The sequence below is a fragment of the Choloepus didactylus genome (genome assembly GCF_015220235.1).
Source record: "Choloepus didactylus isolate mChoDid1 chromosome 11 unlocalized genomic scaffold, mChoDid1.pri SUPER_11_unloc1, whole genome shotgun sequence".
NCBI classification, from domain to species: domain Eukaryota; kingdom Metazoa; phylum Chordata; class Mammalia; order Pilosa; family Megalonychidae; genus Choloepus; species Choloepus didactylus.
The window spans coordinates 810,160-828,025 of NW_023637577.1; the positions used below are offsets into that span (position 1 = coordinate 810,160).

The 17,866-nt window shown below is 58.8% G+C and overlaps 1 protein-coding gene across 4 annotated transcripts; it reads right to left on the reverse strand.

The window, feature by feature from the left end:
- Positions 1-1,680: 1,680 nt before the first annotated feature.
- On the reverse strand, positions 1,681-12,256 carry FGFR4 (fibroblast growth factor receptor 4). 4 transcript variants are annotated; one of them, XM_037823122.1, is made up of 18 exons: positions 12,137-12,256; positions 9,530-9,673; positions 8,583-8,846; positions 8,408-8,488; positions 8,118-8,284; positions 7,431-7,554; positions 6,806-6,996; positions 6,559-6,697; positions 6,067-6,260; positions 5,809-5,954; positions 5,560-5,681; positions 4,203-4,313; positions 3,918-4,108; positions 3,448-3,570; positions 3,260-3,330; positions 2,902-3,039; positions 2,493-2,598; positions 1,681-2,357 (listed from the first exon to the last, which is right to left on the reverse strand). In XM_037823122.1, the coding sequence occupies exons 2-18, from the start codon at positions 9,618-9,620 to the stop codon at positions 2,211-2,213; spliced, it is 2,406 nt and encodes an 801-aa protein (XP_037679050.1). In that variant the 5' UTR covers positions 9,621-9,673; positions 12,137-12,256; the 3' UTR covers positions 1,681-2,210. The 4 variants fall into 4 exon arrangements, with proteins under 4 accessions (XP_037679050.1, XP_037679048.1, XP_037679049.1 ...); XM_037823120.1 differs by having other exon boundaries at positions 12,105-12,256; XM_037823121.1 differs by lacking the exon at positions 12,137-12,256 and adding an exon at positions 11,671-11,830.
- Positions 12,257-17,866: the final 5,610 nt, after the last annotated feature.

The following is a 17,866-nucleotide window of genomic DNA, read 5'->3' on the forward strand; positions in this document are numbered from 1 at the left end:
CTGAGGGAGAGCCTGTGGCATAGCAATTGGCTTCTGGAGAGCACATGGGAAAGAGGGGGGACTCGTTCTTCATCCCCTCTACCTCTCACCCCTTTCCTCCTCTGGAATATAGGGGGGATCTGATGGACCTGCCTCACCCACTGAGGGCTGGGCCGCAGAAGGATGCAGTCACTAGCAAGTGACCTCCAAGGAGATAGGACGCTGGGGAGTTGGAGCACAGACAGAAAGTTTGTGGGCACCAGGGAGCCAGTGGGGGTTCTTGAGTGCAGGAGCAGCTGTCTGCAGGGGAACAGGAGTGGGTCAGGGGACCCTGGGGAGGGAGGAGGGTCACACAGAGACATTGCAAAGGATCAAGCACCAGTTCCCAGTGAAACACATGTATGTGCTGCCTTGCACCCTAACCCCGAAGCCTTAGGAGGTGGGCAGGCCAAGAGCCCTGGCCTTGGGGACTGCCACCAAACCCTTGTTGTGGCAGGATTTGAACCTCCTGGCTCCAAGTCCACTGTTCCTTCCACCCTGGTAGGGAATATGGTTCCTAAGGGACAGGAGGCAGTTGGGGACGTCTCCCTGGTTTCTGGCCCGGTACCTTCTCTGCGATGGGGTTCCCTGGAGGAGGTAGGGTTTGGGAGGGAGGATGATCAGTTCAATTTGGGACATGATGAGTCAGAGAGAGCATGATGGGGTGGAGGAGGGTGGAGACCCAGAGAAGGGGAGTGAAGCACGGTCACGAGGTGCTCTTGTCTTCAAGTGGTCCCAGACTGGGGACTCAGCCCCCAAGTTTTATGTCTTCTCCTTTCTGACCTTATGGGTAACTGCAGCCACCACCCCCAGACAGCGAGCTCACAGGGGCAATCCCGCAGCCTTCGCAGAGGGCCCGTCCTGGCTGGGTGGCCCCGTTCAGGCCTGGGGCCTCCAGGCACAGGGCAGGAGAGCACGCCAGGCTCTGGGACTGGCACCGTGGGCTGGACCTCTCCGTAGCCTACCTCAAAGTTCAGGGGCTGCGGTGGGGGTTGGGGCAGTGGCAACTGCCGGGGTGGAGCTGGGGAAGGTTCCAGACTCAAGGCCCTGGGAAACTGATCCCCCTGAGAGGACGTCTGATAACAGAGCCGTGACGGCCTCCCCAGCAGAGGATCGGGCGGGCAGGGACAGCTGCAGCCCAGCCGGGTGGCTCCCAGCTGCTGCCCGGGAGGCTGGCCAGGGTGGGGGCAGGGGGCGGGCACAGCCCCCCCACAAGCCCCCTGCCTGGGCCGGCAGAGCGTGGGAGTGAGCAGCAACCCCGAGGCTCAGTTTCAGGCTTTCCTACCGCGTTCACGGTCAGCCTGGTTAATGCCGAGCAGATGGGGGGTGGGGGGGGTTGCCAGCTCCCACGGGGACAGCCCCAGTACACACACGCACACATGCATGTGTGGGGGACATGGGCCCCCGTCCATGGAGGGCATGGCGTGAACTACTCCGCCCCTTAATACATGCTTGTACCATCCCATACACTAGATGGAGCTGGCAGGACAGACAGACCGAGCGAGACAGAGATACCGCCTTGGGGCAGCTGAAGATGTATGGAAATCTGGGGCCTGGCAAAAACCCTGGGTCTGTGGGGCCCAGGCCCAACTCCCAACTTGGAGATTCCTCCGCCCTCCTCCCACTCCATCCGCCTTGGGGAAGACACCAGGCACACAGAGGTCTAGTTCCAAAAAAAATAATAATAATTTATAAAAGGCCATTTGCTTCTTTGTTTTCGGCAGGCTCTTAGCCTCTCGGCCTGGGGCACGGGGGCCAGTGTTCCTCTTTCCGAGATGCTGGGACAAGCAGCAGAGGGAAGAGGGAGGCCTGGGGACATGGAACTCAGAGGCCTTGGCCAAATCTCTCTGTTGGAAGGGGTGGAGAAGCAAACCCCCGGGACAGGCACTGGGTGCCAAGGCCCAGGCGGCAGAGCAGAACCCTAGGCCGTAAGAACGCTGCTTGGGAACACAACTCCAAGGGTCAGGGCAGGGCCTTGAGAACTGGGGGTTCCACTCCGGGTTGGGGACCCAAAGCTAGAGCAAGAGGCTTCAACCCAGGGCCCCAGAACCAAAGACAGACCTCCCCCAAGTGGAACTGGAGGTCTGGGTTGGCAGAGGCCAGAGCCTGGGGTGGCCAAAGCCAAGGACCACGCCAGGTTGGGGCTGAGCCAGGAGGGCCCAAGGGCTGCCCATGTGGCCTTGTGCCCCTGCTCAGGTCTGTACACCGGAGAAGGGGAAGGAGCTGGGCCCCCGTGGCAGGAGGTCGTGGCTGAAGACGGAGTCACTGGAGGAGCAGGAGCTGCTGGCGTCCCCGCCGGCGGGGGAGTAGGGCCCAAAGGTCAGGCGGAGGTCCAGGTACTGCGGGGAACGGTGCTGGTTAGCCCGGCAGCCGCCCCGAAATCAACATGCCACAGGTCCAGGCGGTCAGGTCAGGCGAGGCCCGGAGGGGAGCAGGAGGAAGGACAGCTCTGAGGGGCAGGAGGAGGGCAGTACCTCCTCAGAGATGGCCAGCAGGACCTTGTCCAGGGCCTCCACCAGCTGCTTGAAAGTGGGCCTCTGGGAGGGTGCGGCATGCCAGCACTCGCGCATCAGCCCGTACCTGGGATGGGCGGGCAGAGGAGGGTCAGGAGGGGCTTCGGGCGGGGGGAAAAGCAGGTCCGTGGGGTCGCCGGGAGAGGAAGTCATGGCCCCGGGTTGGGGACAGGTGGGCCCTTGAGTGGAAGGGCCAGGTCAAGACCTCCAAGCTGGGCTGAGGAGGAGGAGGAGGAGGAGGAAGGGGAGGGGGTGAGAGTTCAGTGCTATCCTCGCAGCCAGAGCTGACCCACCCCCAGGGTCAAAACCAAAGGCCAAGGTCTGGGCCGAGGAGGACCGGGAAATGGGGGATGGTGGGGTGGGGCCTCACAGCTCTAGGGGGCATTGTGGGGGCCGGTCCATGCGATGTCCCTCCCGCAGCAGCGAGAACAGCTCCTCCACAGGGATGCCAGGGTATGGGGAGCCCCCGAGGGTGAAGATCTCCCACAGCAGGATCCCGAATGACCACCTAGAAGCAAGAAGCCAGGCTCAGCAGGGCACAGCTTTGCTGGGCTGGGAAACCGGGCTTCTCTTGGGATCTGGTCCAACTTGGGTCCCAGACCTGATCAGGAGCCCCTGGAATGCTGTGTGACTCTGGGCAAGTGTCTTGCCCTCTCTGTGCAATAGGACAGAGCTTAGAGCCCGATCCCCAGCAAATAGCTCAGCCCCTCCTGGCTTTCAGGACTCACACATCACTCTGGTGCGTGTAGACTCGGTCAAACAACGCCTCGGGTGCCATCCACTTGACAGGCAGGCGGCCCTGGAAGGGAGAGGAGAGGGCACAGGGGCTGGAGCCCTGACAGGTCCTGGCTGCCGGACCTGTACCCCACCCCAGCCTCCCTGCTTCCCCTCTACAGCTCCACCCTGCCTCCCTCACATTGCTGGTTTTCTTGTAGTAGTCAATGTGGTGGACGCCACGGGCCAGCCCGAAGTCAGCGATTTTCATCACATTGTCCTCGGTCACCAGCACGTTGCGGGCAGCCAGGTCCCGGTGGATGCACTGGGGGGCAGGGTGGGGTACAGGAAGGGACCTTAGGTTGATTGGGACCCAAGGCTGGGAGCTGTGCACATTGCATTGCACCTCGCTGCAACCCTGGGAGGTAGCGGTCACCCCTCATTGTACAGAGGACAAAGGTGAGGCTCAGAGAGGGAAAACCCAAGGCATCCAACCTCAGGGCATTGCCTCTTCCTTTGTCCTGCCTACGGGTTAGGAATGGAGGGGGACACTCGGTGCTGACTGCATACAGAGGGGGGAAGGAAGGCCCTGGGGACATTTAGACAGAGTGATGCAACCGCGGCGAGAAGGAGGAGTAGAAGGGTGTGGAGCGCCGCCTGCTGCCCCCGTACCTTCCGTGACTCCAGGTACTGCATGCCCCGGGCCACCTGGTAGGCGCAGGAGACCAGGGCGGGGAAGGAGAGTGGCCCCTCGCTGCTCCGAGGCCCGTCGGGGCTGAGTTCTGGGCCTGGGGGGCGCCGGGCCCGCAGGAACTCCCGCAGGTTTCCCTTGGCGGCGCACTCCACGATCACATACAGGGGCCCTGCGGAGGCGAGGCCGGCAGGGACGGGGCAGCTCCTGAGGCCACGGTTCTGCAGCCCCAGCTGCCCAGGGCCCCCAGCCCGCACCTGGCCCACCTTCCTGGGTGCAGACACCCAGCAGATTGATGATGTTCTTGTGCCGGCCAATCAGCTTCATCACCTCCATCTCGGAGACCAGGTCCGCCAAGTCCTTGTCGGAGGCGTTGTCTGCAAGGCAACAACCAGTGGAGGTGAAGGAGATGCCCTCCAACTACATGGGGAGGTGCCAAGAGTGGGAGCAGACCAAGGAGCATGGGATGGGTGAGGGTGAGCTCTGGGGATGAATTTCAGAGAGGCTGTGTGGCCCTGAGACAGTTTCCTAACCTCTCTGAACCTCGGCGTCTTTCTTGTGTGAAATGGGACAATGAATTTTGCACCCTACCTCGCATGGCAGATGCAAGCATGCAATGCGGTCAAGGATCTAAAAGAGGGGGGCCTCCCAGTGAGCAGGACCAGAAAACAGGAGAGGGGCGCGGGGGGGGGGGGGGAGGCCCTGAGCAGGAAGGAGGCTTCCGTCTGGAGGAGTTGGCAATGGTCCCTGAACGGGGCGAGAGCTCCTGGGGGCGGGAAGCAGGCTGGCGCCCTGAGGTCTGTCTGACCAGGGCCTGGCGTCCATCTGGCTTGGAAAATCAGGGAGCCGCCAGTGGGGGCCCAGCTCGGGGAGGCAGGGGAGAAGGCTGCGGACTAGGGAGCTGGGGCCTGGGGCTGACCTGTGGCCCTGGGCCAATGACATATACCTCCCCCCTCCTCCGCCCGGAACTGGACCTCGCAATGCACATTTCTCAATCCCTGCCTCCCAGAAAGTGCCAGGTGGTCCCAGCTGTGAGGAGAGGAGGGAGGGAGTCGGGGGACGGTGATGAGAATCTGCAACGAGGGGCAGCGTCCTGGGGTTATCCTGCTGAGCACCCCGAGGCTTGCTTGGGGCTGGGACTGAGTTTAAGCAGAAGAGTTGTCCTCCCAGAGGGGTGGACACAGGGGGAGAGATGTGGGAGGGGTCCTGGGGGGGGGCAAGGGTGTAACTGGGGGCTCCCAGGGCATGAGGAGGAGGGTTTGTGAGGCTGAGGAGATGTGAGGACAAGGCTGACATGGGGCCAGGGCTGGAGTGGGGGGCAGGGTGGAGCCCCAGTCACCCCAAATCCTTGCAGTCATCATCCCCATAATAGCCAAGGTTTACTGAGCCCTTGACCAAGCACCAGGCACTTTCCACAAACCTCGGGCAGTGAGGCAGGAGACTGTTATTTACCTGATATTGCAAGCAGGGAAACTGAGGCTCAGAAGACAGGACACGCCAGGGTCAGTAGCAGAGGTGGCCCAGGGGTGGGGTCCTGCAGCCCCACCCCCACCCCCAGGTAGCCCAGCGAGCCCTTCCTGCTGGTCCCAGCAGCACAGAACCTCCCGGGGCCGCCACACTCACCCTTAAGCATCTTGACGGCCACTGTGCTGGCCTGGTCAGGCCGGGCCGGGTCCATGCCCAAGGCCTCTGCCCGCACCACCTGCCCGAAGCAGCCCTCGCCCAGCGGCTTCCCGAGCACCAGCCTGGAGATCAGGAGAGCCGAGGCTGGGGCTTGGGGGCAGACGTCTTGGACTCCCTGGGCATCTTTCCCATGGAGGGTGGGTCCCTCACGTGGAGCCTGTGTCCCCACCCGGGTCCAGCTCAGCGTACCTGTCCCGGGGGAACTCCCACAGCGGGTCCAGGGGGAGGTCTAGACTCACGAGGCCAGCGAGCAAGGGGGGACCGCTGGAGGACAGACGGACACCCCGCACCAGGGACGAGCTTGACTTGCCCGAGGAGCCGGACTCCAAGGAGAACTGCAAAGTGGGAGACAGACTGCCCTTGCTGCCATCGGGCTGGGGCAGGAAGGCAGACTCCAGGGTGTCGTTATGGGGACATGGGGTTGGGGCCGGGGGATGAGGGTGGTACCTGTCGGGCCAGAGGGAAGCGGGACAGCTTCTGCACAGTGGCGGGCTGGCGGGTGGCCCGGCCGTGGAGCGCCTGCCCGCGGTACAGCCCGGCCAGCAGCAGGAGCACAGCCAAAGCCAGGGAGCCCGACGAGTACAGGATAATGTCCGTATACCTGGCCTCGGGTGCCGCTGCTGTCCACGCAAGGTCCTCCTCTGCCCGCGCAGGTGGGCACACACACAGATAGACAAACCAAGCAGTCAGCAGTCAGACTGGCCAGCCTCATCCCTTGTTAACTGAGGCCCTCAGAGTTCCTAACATATGGGCACATGCATGCATGCACACACACACACACAAAGCTACGGTTACATCCTGTGAACATCCCAGAGGGACTGCCACACACAAATACACACAGTGCGTCCCAAACCTGGATCCCACTGCCCTGCACACAAGCTGGACCAGAGTGGGCTCCCGTAGCCTCTCCTGGGAAACCACCCTGCCCCAGGTGCCCACCTGGCAGCACCGTGAGCCAGGCCGACTGGTAGGAGAGGCCGATGGAGTTGCCTGCCAGGCAGGTGTACTCGCCCGCGTCCTCAGCTGACACGTTCCGCAGGTACAGCACCTCCACCTCTGAGCTGTTGATGTCTGCTGTCTGGGGGGTGAGGGACATACTTCAGGGGTCCCACAGTGGCCAGGAGGGGAGCTGGGGGCACCACAGGGTGGGAGAAGGGTAGGGCGCAGGCACGAGCCGGGGCCGGACCTTTAGGACTTGGACGTAGGGGAAGCCGTCAGCGCCGAAGCTGCTGCCGTTGATGACGATGTGTTTCAGCCACTGGATGTGGGGCTGGGCGTCGCTGTACACCTTGCACAGCAGCTCCACGTCGCTGCCCACCACAGCTGTGGTGTTGGCTGGGAGCCCTGCCTGCAGGATGGGCCGGTGCGGGGACCGCTCTGGGGGCCGGGCCGGGCCGTCAACCCTGACCAGTGGCACCCACAGAAGTGCCCCCAGCCTCCCCCACCCCAACCACCAACCCAATGGAGGGAACTTCCTGACATGCTGCTCAGATCTAGTCCACCCCCTTGCTAACACCTTCCATGGCTCCCCATTGCCCTTGGGGTAAAGGCCAATCTTCTCAGCCTAGCATTCAAAACCCATCATAGCCTGGCTTCCCCCTTAGATGTCACAGCCAGACACTTGCAAATGCCACTCTGTTTTTCACACTTGGCCCTGTGCCTGGTGCCTTTTCTGTCTTTCCCCTTGGTACTACCCCTGTGCTTCCCTCTGACCCACCTGGTCACTCTGAGCTGCGTTAATCATTGAAGACTGAGGCCACTGTGCCTGCCAAATTGGGCCCATACCCTGCCTCCCCTGCCCGTCCGCTCACCCAGCACGTCTAGCAGGTAGCTGTAGCGGATGCTGCCCACGGAGTTCTCCACAAGGCAGGTGTATGTGCCACGGTCCGAGGGCACCACGCTTTCCATCACCAGGCTCCAGTGCTGGTGGCGCAGCTGGGGGCAGGGGAAGTGTCCACAAGGGGCCACGGAACCAGGGATACCCAGGGTCCAGGGGGTCCAGGGAGGCTAGATCTGGCCCCACAGGGCTCTTCTCCAGCTCCCCAGGCCTTGGTGAAACCAGGCCAAGGCCAGGGACTTTGGGACAAAGGAGTTGGCTCCAGGAACTCAGAGCCTTGGGTTTGAGTCTTTTGAGTTTCATTTCTACTTCTCCCTTGCTGTGCAACCTTGAGCCAGTCTTTGACCTCTCTGATTCTCAGCTTTCTCACTGCAGTCTGTGGCTGACCCTGCTGGATCTCACTGGGAAAGCGTATTGATGTCTATGGGCCAGTGATTCTTTCCATTTTACAAATGGAAGTCACTAAGGCTAAGGGGTTTTGTCACTTGCCAGTGAGTGGCAGAAGGGGAACTTGAACTAGAACTTGAACCAAGGGCCTCAGTCCACAGTCAAGGGCTCGGCTCATTTTGGGGCTCCACAGCTGCCTTCCTCATTAGGTATGGGGGGACAGGTGGGGGAGTGAGAATGGCGGAGCAGATGGTCTTGGCTCCTGGAAGCTCACCCGAATGCCTCCAATGCGCTGCTCCCCATGGAAGTCCTGCCCATCCTTGAGCCAGCGGATGGTGGGCGTCGGGTCGCCTGCGGCCGGGCAGCGGAACTTGACGGTGTTCCCTGCGGGCACCGCATGCAGCTTCTTCTCCATGCGCTGGGGGTGTGTCCAGTAGGGAGCTGGAGAGGCAGGGGAGGAAGGGCTTAGTGCCCCCCACCCCAGATGGCCACCTGCACCCACACAGGTCTCTCCTTAGCGACCAGATGGGGTGGTAGAGAGATGAGTCCTTCACACATACTGACCTTGCTGGGGGTACACGTGCCCATGTGAGAGGCCCCTGAGGGTGTCGGGGTCCTCATCGTCGTTGCTGGAGGTCAAGGGGTCTGGGTCAGGGACAGAGGGAGGTGTCTGAGGTCCAGGAGGAGGGTGTCTCTCTCCCTCAGACAGTCCGTAGAGCCCACTGCCAGACCCTCTTACCAGCCACGGTCAGGGTGAGATTGTGCAGGACAAGCATGGAGCCTCGGGCCAGGCAGAGGTAGCGGCCAGCATCCTCAGGGAGGAAGCCGGCAATCTCCAGGCGGCCTCTCCAGCCCCGAACCCGGCCGGCAGGGGCCAGGCGACTGCCCTCCTTGTACCAGTGGCCGCCACACTCGGCCCGCCCACAGCAGAGACGCACTGGCTTCCCGAGGGCCACGGTCAGCTCCTGCTCCTGCTGCTCCGGGCCTGGGGCCAGGCAGGGCTCTGCGGGCCAAGGGCAGAGGTCAGTGAGCCCCCCTAGCCCCCTGCGTAGATGAAGAACGTGCTGCACACACGGTACGCAAGTGCCTTGCAAAGCATGCTGGACGCCCCACTGTTTCTTCACACACACACACACACACACACACACACACACACAGCCACATGCTACAGATGCTATGCATGGGGCAGATGCTACACCTAAGGGGCACGCCACTCCCACACTGCACGTATCATGCATGCAGGACATGCCACTGCCCCAGGCACACACACATGGCACATGCTGGAGATGCCACAACACAAGGCACACGCCGCACCTCCAGGGCCTGTCACACTCACACTGCATATATCACACATGCTCTCTGGGCCTCCCAAGCCCAGAGCACAAAATACGCACGTGCACGCACACACACACACACACATACACACACACAGCCAAGGGGCTCACCACCAGCTCACAGCCCAGCTCAGGGCTCCTCTGCCCTGCAAAGCCAGTCCTCTCTCCGGAACACGAGATAGATGGATGCTTGCTGGGAGCCAGATACTGCGTCTCAATGGCTGGGTCCTGCCCTGCCACCACCCTCTCTGGGCCTGGCCAGGGATCCCCTCCAGCCTGTCTCAGCCAGCAGCCCCCTCCTGCTGCCTGCTATTTCCACCCCTGCAGCCCTCTCCCACCTGAGGGGCCATACCCAGCTCCACTTCCTCAGAGGTGTCCAGGGACCAGGCCCGGGCCCAGGGTGCCCCCAGGAGGACCCCCAACAGGATCAACAGCAGCTGCATCCCCTTCCTGCTGCTCAGACGGCTCTGGGCTGGGCTGCCCACGGACTGCCTTCCTGAAACAGGGAGGGAGAAGATCTCCAGCCACACACCCAGCTGTCCCGGCCCTTGCCCCCCCCCCCCCCCCCCACCCCCATTTTGCAGATGAGGAAACTGAGACAGGAAATGGTCAGTAGACTGGTCCAAGCCCCCAGCCTGGCAGTGGCAGGGCAGAGCCTAGGGCCGTCTCCGCTGTTGCCAGAGCCCAAGGCCTCCCCACATCGGGTTGTGCAGGGGGGGCTGGGGTGGGTTTCCTGCTCTCCTCGGGTCCTGCTGAGACCTTGGCATGAGTTCACAGAAAAGGGCAGTCCCGGGAGTCTTTCCTTGGAGGGAAGCAGAGAACGGAGACACATCCTCTGCACACATACTTTATTTTTTGCTGAATAAATGAATTTACTGCTGAAGAGCAAAAAAAAGAAAAAAAACCTGAAATATATTTTCAGGCCAAACTTCAGCATTTGGCAGTTATCTGATCTGACCCCCACTACTCCTTATAGCATGGCTGTCATTTTTGTGACCAGCTTTGGATATCTCCAGTGGCAGCACATTCCATGTCAAGCAGCAAGGTCTTCCTTATCCTGAACCAGAATTGTTGCCCCACCCCCCAACCCTTTCCCCCCAACCCTCTCCCCTCCATAACTCCATCTGAGGCAACACAGGGTTTGGGGAAGAAAGCAGACTCTAGTGTCCGAGAGCCAAGTTCAAATCCTGACTTTCCAACTTGCAAGTCTCTGTCCCTCTCTGGGCCACTTTCCTTGCAGGACTGCTTTGGGGACAAAAAAAAAATAAAAAAAAGGTGGAGGGGCTGGTCCCACAGAATGTCAAAATGTTCTCTTCCCCGTGGTCCCCCACCCCAGGTCTGTTCTTGGCCAGTCACCTCCGGTTCTGGGGCTGCTCCTCTCAGGTGTGAGGGACTCCACCTTCCCATCCAGGTTACCCTCCTCCAAATGCCACTGAGGCTGGTGTGTCCTCCACAAGGAACACTGAGCCTCAACTGGGGCAGGGGGATAGGCCCCGAGACCCGCTGGCTGTTACCAGGGGCTGGGTAACTGCCAGGAGCCCTGGTGACTCTGGATCTACTTGGTCCAGAAAGCCCATCACCCCTTTCTCCTCAGCCACTGCCCCCCATCCAGCTCCGGGTCTGGGCCAGTGGGCACTCAGCCTGTCCCGGTGAAAGCCATCATCTCCCCTTTCAAACCAGTCCTTCCCGGGGTTGCCCTTGCAGTAAACTGGCTGGTCACTAGAGTCAGCGGCTGCGGCGTTGCCCCCCCCATCCCCTCTCTTTGTCCCTCACTCCCCCTCACTTCCAGAGGATCCTACACACTGCCGGTTCTGCCTCTTCCACCCCTCTCCAATCCCTCCCGCTACCCTGCCCTGACCTAGGGCAAGTTACAGGTCATCTCTCACGTGGGCCTTTGCAAACATCTCCTCCCTGGGCTCTTGAGCAGCCCACCCTCCAGCAGGACTTCGAAAAATACACGTCTGGCATGTCACTCTCCAGCTTACGAGCCTTTAATGGCTACTTGTGTCGTGCAGGATAAAGTTCACGCTGTTTATCCAGTGTCCTATGCCTCCCTCCTCTCCCTTGCCAATCTCCTGGGTCTCACTGCCCACTCAGGAGCACTAAGACCACTGGTTTCCAAAATCCCACACGCCTGCTGTCTTGCCCATACCTCTTTTCCACTTTGCTCAGACTCAAATGCCACTGTCGCTGTGCTCTCTTCTCTACTCGTTTCAATGACCCCCCTCTTCTGAAAAGGCCCCCTCCCCACCCTTCACTCCGCACGATGGGCATGTCTCTTCGTCCACAGCTCGGGCTGGGAGGGGGATGGAGAGGCCCGGGAATTTTATTCCCACCTCCACTGCCCTGACCTCAGAACCTCATGGTCCTATTGGGTCACTGACGGCTGCTGATCGCCGACCCAATCCGTAGAAGGCGGCCGGCACGTGGGACCAAAAGAACCGACTCTAGATCAGGAGGTCCCGGGGTTCACCTCCCGCCTCCCGCACTCACGCGCTAGGCGAGTGACTGCACCTCTCGGAGCCTCAGCTTCTTCATCTCTACACCGGGCACGCAGACAGTCCAGCGGCCCAGGACGCGACCGTCCGTCCTCCCTCACCCCTACCGGACCACCCTAGGGGGAGGGCAGGCCGGCGCGTCCCGAGTAGGAGATGCAGAGGGTCGGCCCGCTCGCCCCCGCTCCCGCCCCCGCCCCGGCCCGGGTAGGCAATGAGTAACTAGCTCCGCGGCCAGGGTGCTCTTTGGACAGAGCGGGACAAAAGGCCCTGTGTGCGCCGCGGGTTACTGATTTACCGCCCTCTCCACCACTCCGCCGAGCGGACGCCCAGGTCCCCGGTGCTGGGAGCGGGCAGCCCTTGTGGCCCCGCCGCCGCTCGCCCCCTGGCGGCTGGGATCCCAGCCCGGGTCCGCACGGGGGACGGGCTCACCTCCAGCGCTCCCGTCACAGGGACCAGCTCACCTAGCGACTCCACGGCCCCGCCTCCGCGCCCGGCCAGGCCCGCAAACAGCCCGGGCGCTCGTCCGCCCTGGGCGGGAGAGCCAGAAATGCACCCGCAACAGCGGCGTGGCCGCGGGCGGCCCAGAGTCCCGCCCCTCGAGCCCCGCCCCGCCCCGCCTGGACCAGCTCTATACTGACAGCAGCGTGACGCCCCGCCCACATCAGGCCCCGCCCCGTGCCCCGCCCTACCTGGTCCAGTTCTATCCCGACCGCGGCGTGGGCGTGTCCTGCCCGGTGCCCCGCCCACCTCGAGCCGAGCCCCGCCCCTCCCCAGGCTTCGAACGGCCGCAGGACGGTGGCCAGTCCAGCTCCCCGCCCACCAGGCGCCCCGCCCCCGAACTCGACCTTCGCGGAGCCGCGGACGGAGTCGGCCCATTGCCGCAGGGCTGCCCGCCCCCTCGGACTCCGCCTGTTTCGTCGCACTTCCAAGTTCTAGACGACGTACTACCCAGCTAGACCCCCTACTTTTCACCCCACAGGGAACGATACCCAGCCCGCCCGCCTTAAGCTGACGTTGGCCAAGCCCGGCCCCCACTGTTTTCTGCGCCAGTTTCTGGGGAGCGGATAGGAGCCCCCACCGACCCTCGAATCCATTCTCTGCGCAACTTTCAGAATGATATTTGAAACACTAATCGGACTAAATCCACCACCCCGTTACAATTTTCCAATAGCTTCTCATAGCTCTTTAAAGATACTTGGCAAAAACCTGGTCCCTGCTCATTTACACATGCCGCTCCCTTTTTGGAATGCTCTTTCCCTCCTTGGGCTGGTTAATTCTGTGTCATTGTTAGCGCAAACAGCACTTCCTCAGGGAAGCCCCCTGAACTTGCCAGGTTCTCCTTACCTGGTTTTTCTCCTTTGTGGGGCTGGGCTGTGGGCTCAAATTTCTCAGCAACCGCAAGCACGTGGCAGATTCCTCCACCTTTGTGTCTTCATTTTTCTCCTCAGTGAAATGGGTATAATGATAATACCATCCTCAAGAGGTTTTGCAGAGTAGACGTGTTAGGATGTGTCAGCCTTCTGAACGCTCCATGGCATGTAGCACTTACTTTGTAATGTTAGCTGTGATTATTTAGGACATGTTACTTCCGGTCACCCTTGCCAGAATTGTAACTAAACGGTTCATTGTGTCAGTAGCATTCCTTGCTGTAGTAACTCGAGTACCTGGCCTGGCCCAGTAGGTGCTCTGCAAGTAGCTCCATCACCATTGGGCTCAGGCCAGCCTCACCTGCAAGTTCTCTCCTGAGCATCTAGACTATGGCCAAATTAGGGGCCCAGTCGACCTCTGACCTCTGCCCACCTGTCACCTGGAGCCCAAGCTCTGGGCTCCTCTGAAGTCTGCTTGAGAAGAAAGGAAAGCCTTCAGTTTGCATCTCCCCACCCCCGATTTTCCCTAAGTCTAGTGGAGACCCTGCCCTATGGGAAACAGCTGCCTTCCCCATTATCATGCAGAACAATCTAGTTCTTTCCATCCTCATTTCCAGTGGGATAGCAACTTCACCTTTGCATAACCAAAAGATCCATTAAAGTGATTTTTTTTTTCCCTTCTCAAACCAAAGAATGGTTTCCTCCCAAAGATAAATCGGAAGATAACTGTCTATCTTTCAAAAGCAGTTTGTCCAGATTCTCCTCATTTGGGGGCCTACCTATCTGGAGCCCCCAGAGGGGCCCTGGCCAGACCTCCTGGACCCCTGGAGCGACTTCCATCTCTGGTCCTCTGCTGGCTCCCCTTTGTGAATGTGGTTGTTAGGGGCCAAGGCAGGCTGCTGGCAGGAGCTGGACCCAATCCAGCTTTCACTCAACCTCCAGGCATCTCCCAGGTTTACCTGAGCCAAAGGCTTTCCCAGCCAAGGTCGGGCAACCTCCCTGTCTCCTGAAATGCTCTCAGGTTGGTAAGCCCCTGTCCCCCAGGACACTGCATTTCCCATATCCCTTGTCCCACCCCCACCCCCTCACTCATAACCCCTCACACTGAGCCTCTGCAGAGTCTGATGCTCTCTCACAAGGTCATTCATTCATTAAGTATTTATTGAAGGTTCGTTATGTGGCATGTATCATTCTAGTCCTGGGGATAAAGCAGTGACTCAGACATGGCCTCTCCCCCTTAAGGAGTTGCTGACATGTTTTAAACTCTCTCAAAACATTTGTAGTGGGGAGAAGCAGACAAGTAAACAGGGAGACATGCTGAGGGCATCTGGGAGAGGCACTGTTTTAGTTTTCTAGGCTGCTTAAAGCAGGTACCATGAAATGCTTTGGTTTAAACAATGGGAATGTATTAGCTTACAGTTTGAGGCTGAGAAAATGTCTGAACCAAGGCATCATCACGGTGATGCTTTCTTCCCAAAGACTGGCTGCTGGCGATCCTTGACTCCTGTGCCACATAGCAAGGCACATGGTGGCGTCTGCTGCTCTCTCCCTTCTCTTTGGGGTTTCATTGCTTTCTTGCTTCGGTGGCTTTCTCCCTCTCTTTGAATTCATTCTGTTTATATCCAGTAAGAGGATATAAGAGGATATAAGACCCATCCTGAATGAGGTGAGCCACACCTTAACTGAAGTAACCCCATCAAAATGTCCTACTTATAATGGGTTCACACCACAGGAACGGATTAGATTTAAGATCCTGTTTTTCTGGTGTACATACAGCTTCAGACCACCACAGGCATCCAAGCCTATCCCTCAGTGTCTCACTCTCTTGCTAACATAAAATCTTTCTCCAGTCACATTTGCAATCTCTCTCTCAAAGGCTTTCAAACACCCCCCACCCCCAAACACACACATGTGCACACAGATACACACCACTTCCTCTCACCTAACAAGGAATCAGGAGCCTGCCATCCTAAGATACTACCTCTGGCCTGCCTCTGCATCAGTTTCTCCATGCAGGAAATGGACACACTCCTGCTTCCAGCTTCCCAAGGGTGTTTGGGGGAAGTGAATGAGCAAACCCATGAGGTGGGTTTTATCAGAATGGGAATTAAGGAGGAAATCCTTGCCTTGCCTGGGCTCCTGCTACACACGAGGCAACATGCTAGGGTTTGGACATTCATTATATCCTTTCTTCCTTCCATCAAGCCAGATGGTGTGGGGATCCTCAGCTTTGTTTTGCAGGAGAGAAAACAGAAGTTCAGGCCACTGGAGCCACTGGTCTGAAGTCACACATAGCAAGTGAACAGCAGAACTGGGACTCAAACCCTGGTCCTCTGGAACCCACAGGGAGAGCCCAGGGTGACTCTCTGCAGAGCTAGGATGGCTGATGACACCACTTCTGCCCCCTTTCTGCCTCCATCCCCAATCGTGGCCTGGGAAGGTGGACAGTCGCCTGATGGTGAGCCGTGGGGTTTGGGGCTGGGCACTGCTCTCCCTGCCCATGTGGGTGCCTGCACTGATGGGACACCCACAAATTTCCAGGCCCAAGGCAGTGGTGTGCAGACTCTGGGTTCCCGGAGTGCCAGCCAGGAACAGGATTGGGGGAGGGGAAGCAGACATTGACTAGGGACAGTAATGTTGCTTTTGGATGGCAGCTAGGCCCAGGGAACACTGGGGCTCTTGTGTGGAAGGGCTGCCGCTGAGCCAGCCCAGCCCCTGCCCAGGCCCCACTGCAGCCCCAGCCCAGCTCAGGCCCGGCCCCAGCCCTCGCTCCATCCTCTGACCCAGTCCTGTTTTTTTTTCCCAGTCCTGTTTTTTTTCCCCTTTTATTCTTTCCTTCGTTTCTTCCTTTTAAAACAATGTTTTGAGGGAGTTTAAAAATAAAGAAAATCATAACACCCACTACTCAGAGTTGACAATTGTTAATGATTTTACTATTTTTTTTTCAGCCTCTTTTCTACCTGAGCTTCTCCCAGGGAGGACTGAGTTGGGAAGGTAGAATGGAAGTGACTTTGATAGCAACTGAAGAGTTAAAGGTTGGGCTTTTGGGTCAGACAAACCTGGGTTTGAATCCTGAAAATGAATTGGCTTTGTGATCTTAGACAAGTCACTTAACCCTGTGGCTCCCTTTCATTTTCTGTGAAACGAGGATGACGATATCTCTTCCATGAGGACTTGGTGTGGTGACGTATATAAAGTAAGATGCTTGGCACACAGCAAATGCCCAGTAAAGGGCAGCCAATATTAATATCAGCAACTGTAGATGTTGGATCCACCCAAAGGCATGGCATGTTGGGCCATGCCCTCCTGGGGCCAACAGAGAGGGACGGTGAGGGTCACCAGCCCTCTTAACTCCTCACTTCCTGCCCATCATGGGTTTCAGGCACATCTCTGTCTGATTTCTACCCTGGAGGAGACAACCAAACCCTCAGTTGCACGGCAATGTGGTGGAGGCAGGGAGCTCGGCACTGATGTTGACAGCCTGGGAGAGTTCTGGGGAGGCCCCTTGGACCAAGCCAGGGGGAGGGGAGTGGGTTAGAAAGGATTGTAGGCCTTGACTGCATGAGCCCTGGTGCTTTCCAGAGTCTCAGCAGCTCCACTGGTCCCCTTGACCACTGGTTCCTGATACCGTAAGCCTGCATCCTGGTGTATTAGGACAGGGGACATCTAGGAGGTCTCAGGGTTTGCCAGGCCCATTCTCTCTAGATTTGGGCCTATAAACCTCAAACCCACTTGTTCTTGACATGCATGATTGTTTGGAGTGGGGACAGGGCCAGGACAGCTGGGAGATGACAAGGGGCTTAGCAGGAAGGGTTAGGGGTTGGTGTCTCTCTTTTGTCCAGTACCCACCTGGACCATGTAGGATTTTGTTTGGCCACAGATATCAGCAAATGTAAATGACAATGGCTTAAACAAAATGGGTATAGTCATCTCTCACTTAGCCCCATGTCTGGAAGTGAGTGAAGGCGGTTCTGAAGTCAGGACTGAGTTCTCCAGTTCGCTAGACTTTTTCCTCATGGTTGCAAGATGGTGGCTTCAGTTCCTGCCATCACATTTGTGCTCATGCTGGAGGAAGAAAGAAGTCATAAAGAGCTGAGTCTGTACCCAGCAACTCCTGCTTTCATCTTATTGGCCAGACTGTAACACATGGTCACCCTTAGTTGCAAAGGAGGCTGAGAAGTGTATTCATTCTGCTGGACACATTGCCTCCCCTAACAAAACAAGGGACTATTAAAAGGAAGAAGAGATGACTGAGTGTTGGGCAGGCATCTAACAGTCTTTGCATCATCAACCCCCTCACCAGCCCCCAAATGACTTCAAGTCACTCCTTGACTTTTAAGTCACCCCTTCCCGGCCCTCAGCTCCTCAGCCTGGTATTTAGGAATCTTCAGGATTGGCCTTTGATGCTGTCTTCCCTTTTCCAGCTGCACTGAGCTCCAGGTAGGCATCCCCCCCACCCCCATGTGTTGATCAGTTCACACCTCGGTGCCTTTGCAGTGTCCTTCCCCTGTCCCTCCCCCCAGCCATCCCACCACAGGCCTGCCATTCGCTTTCTGGATTCCCCTCCAGCATTCCCTCTTCTCTGAGATTATTCCTAGACCACCCCCTGAACTGGACATCTGAACCCTTTTCCTCATTCAGCTAAAAGCCTCTAAATTTTCCTTTGAGGCCTGGCCCTTCTCCACTCCAAGTCCACACGGTTCGGGTGGGGCCAAGTATTCTCTTTGCTCCTGTGTTGGGCTGTGCCTGGACCTGTCTAATAAGAATATACCATCTCTCCCAGGCCATCGTGATTGGGTGAGGGATAAGCACATGAACCCAAGC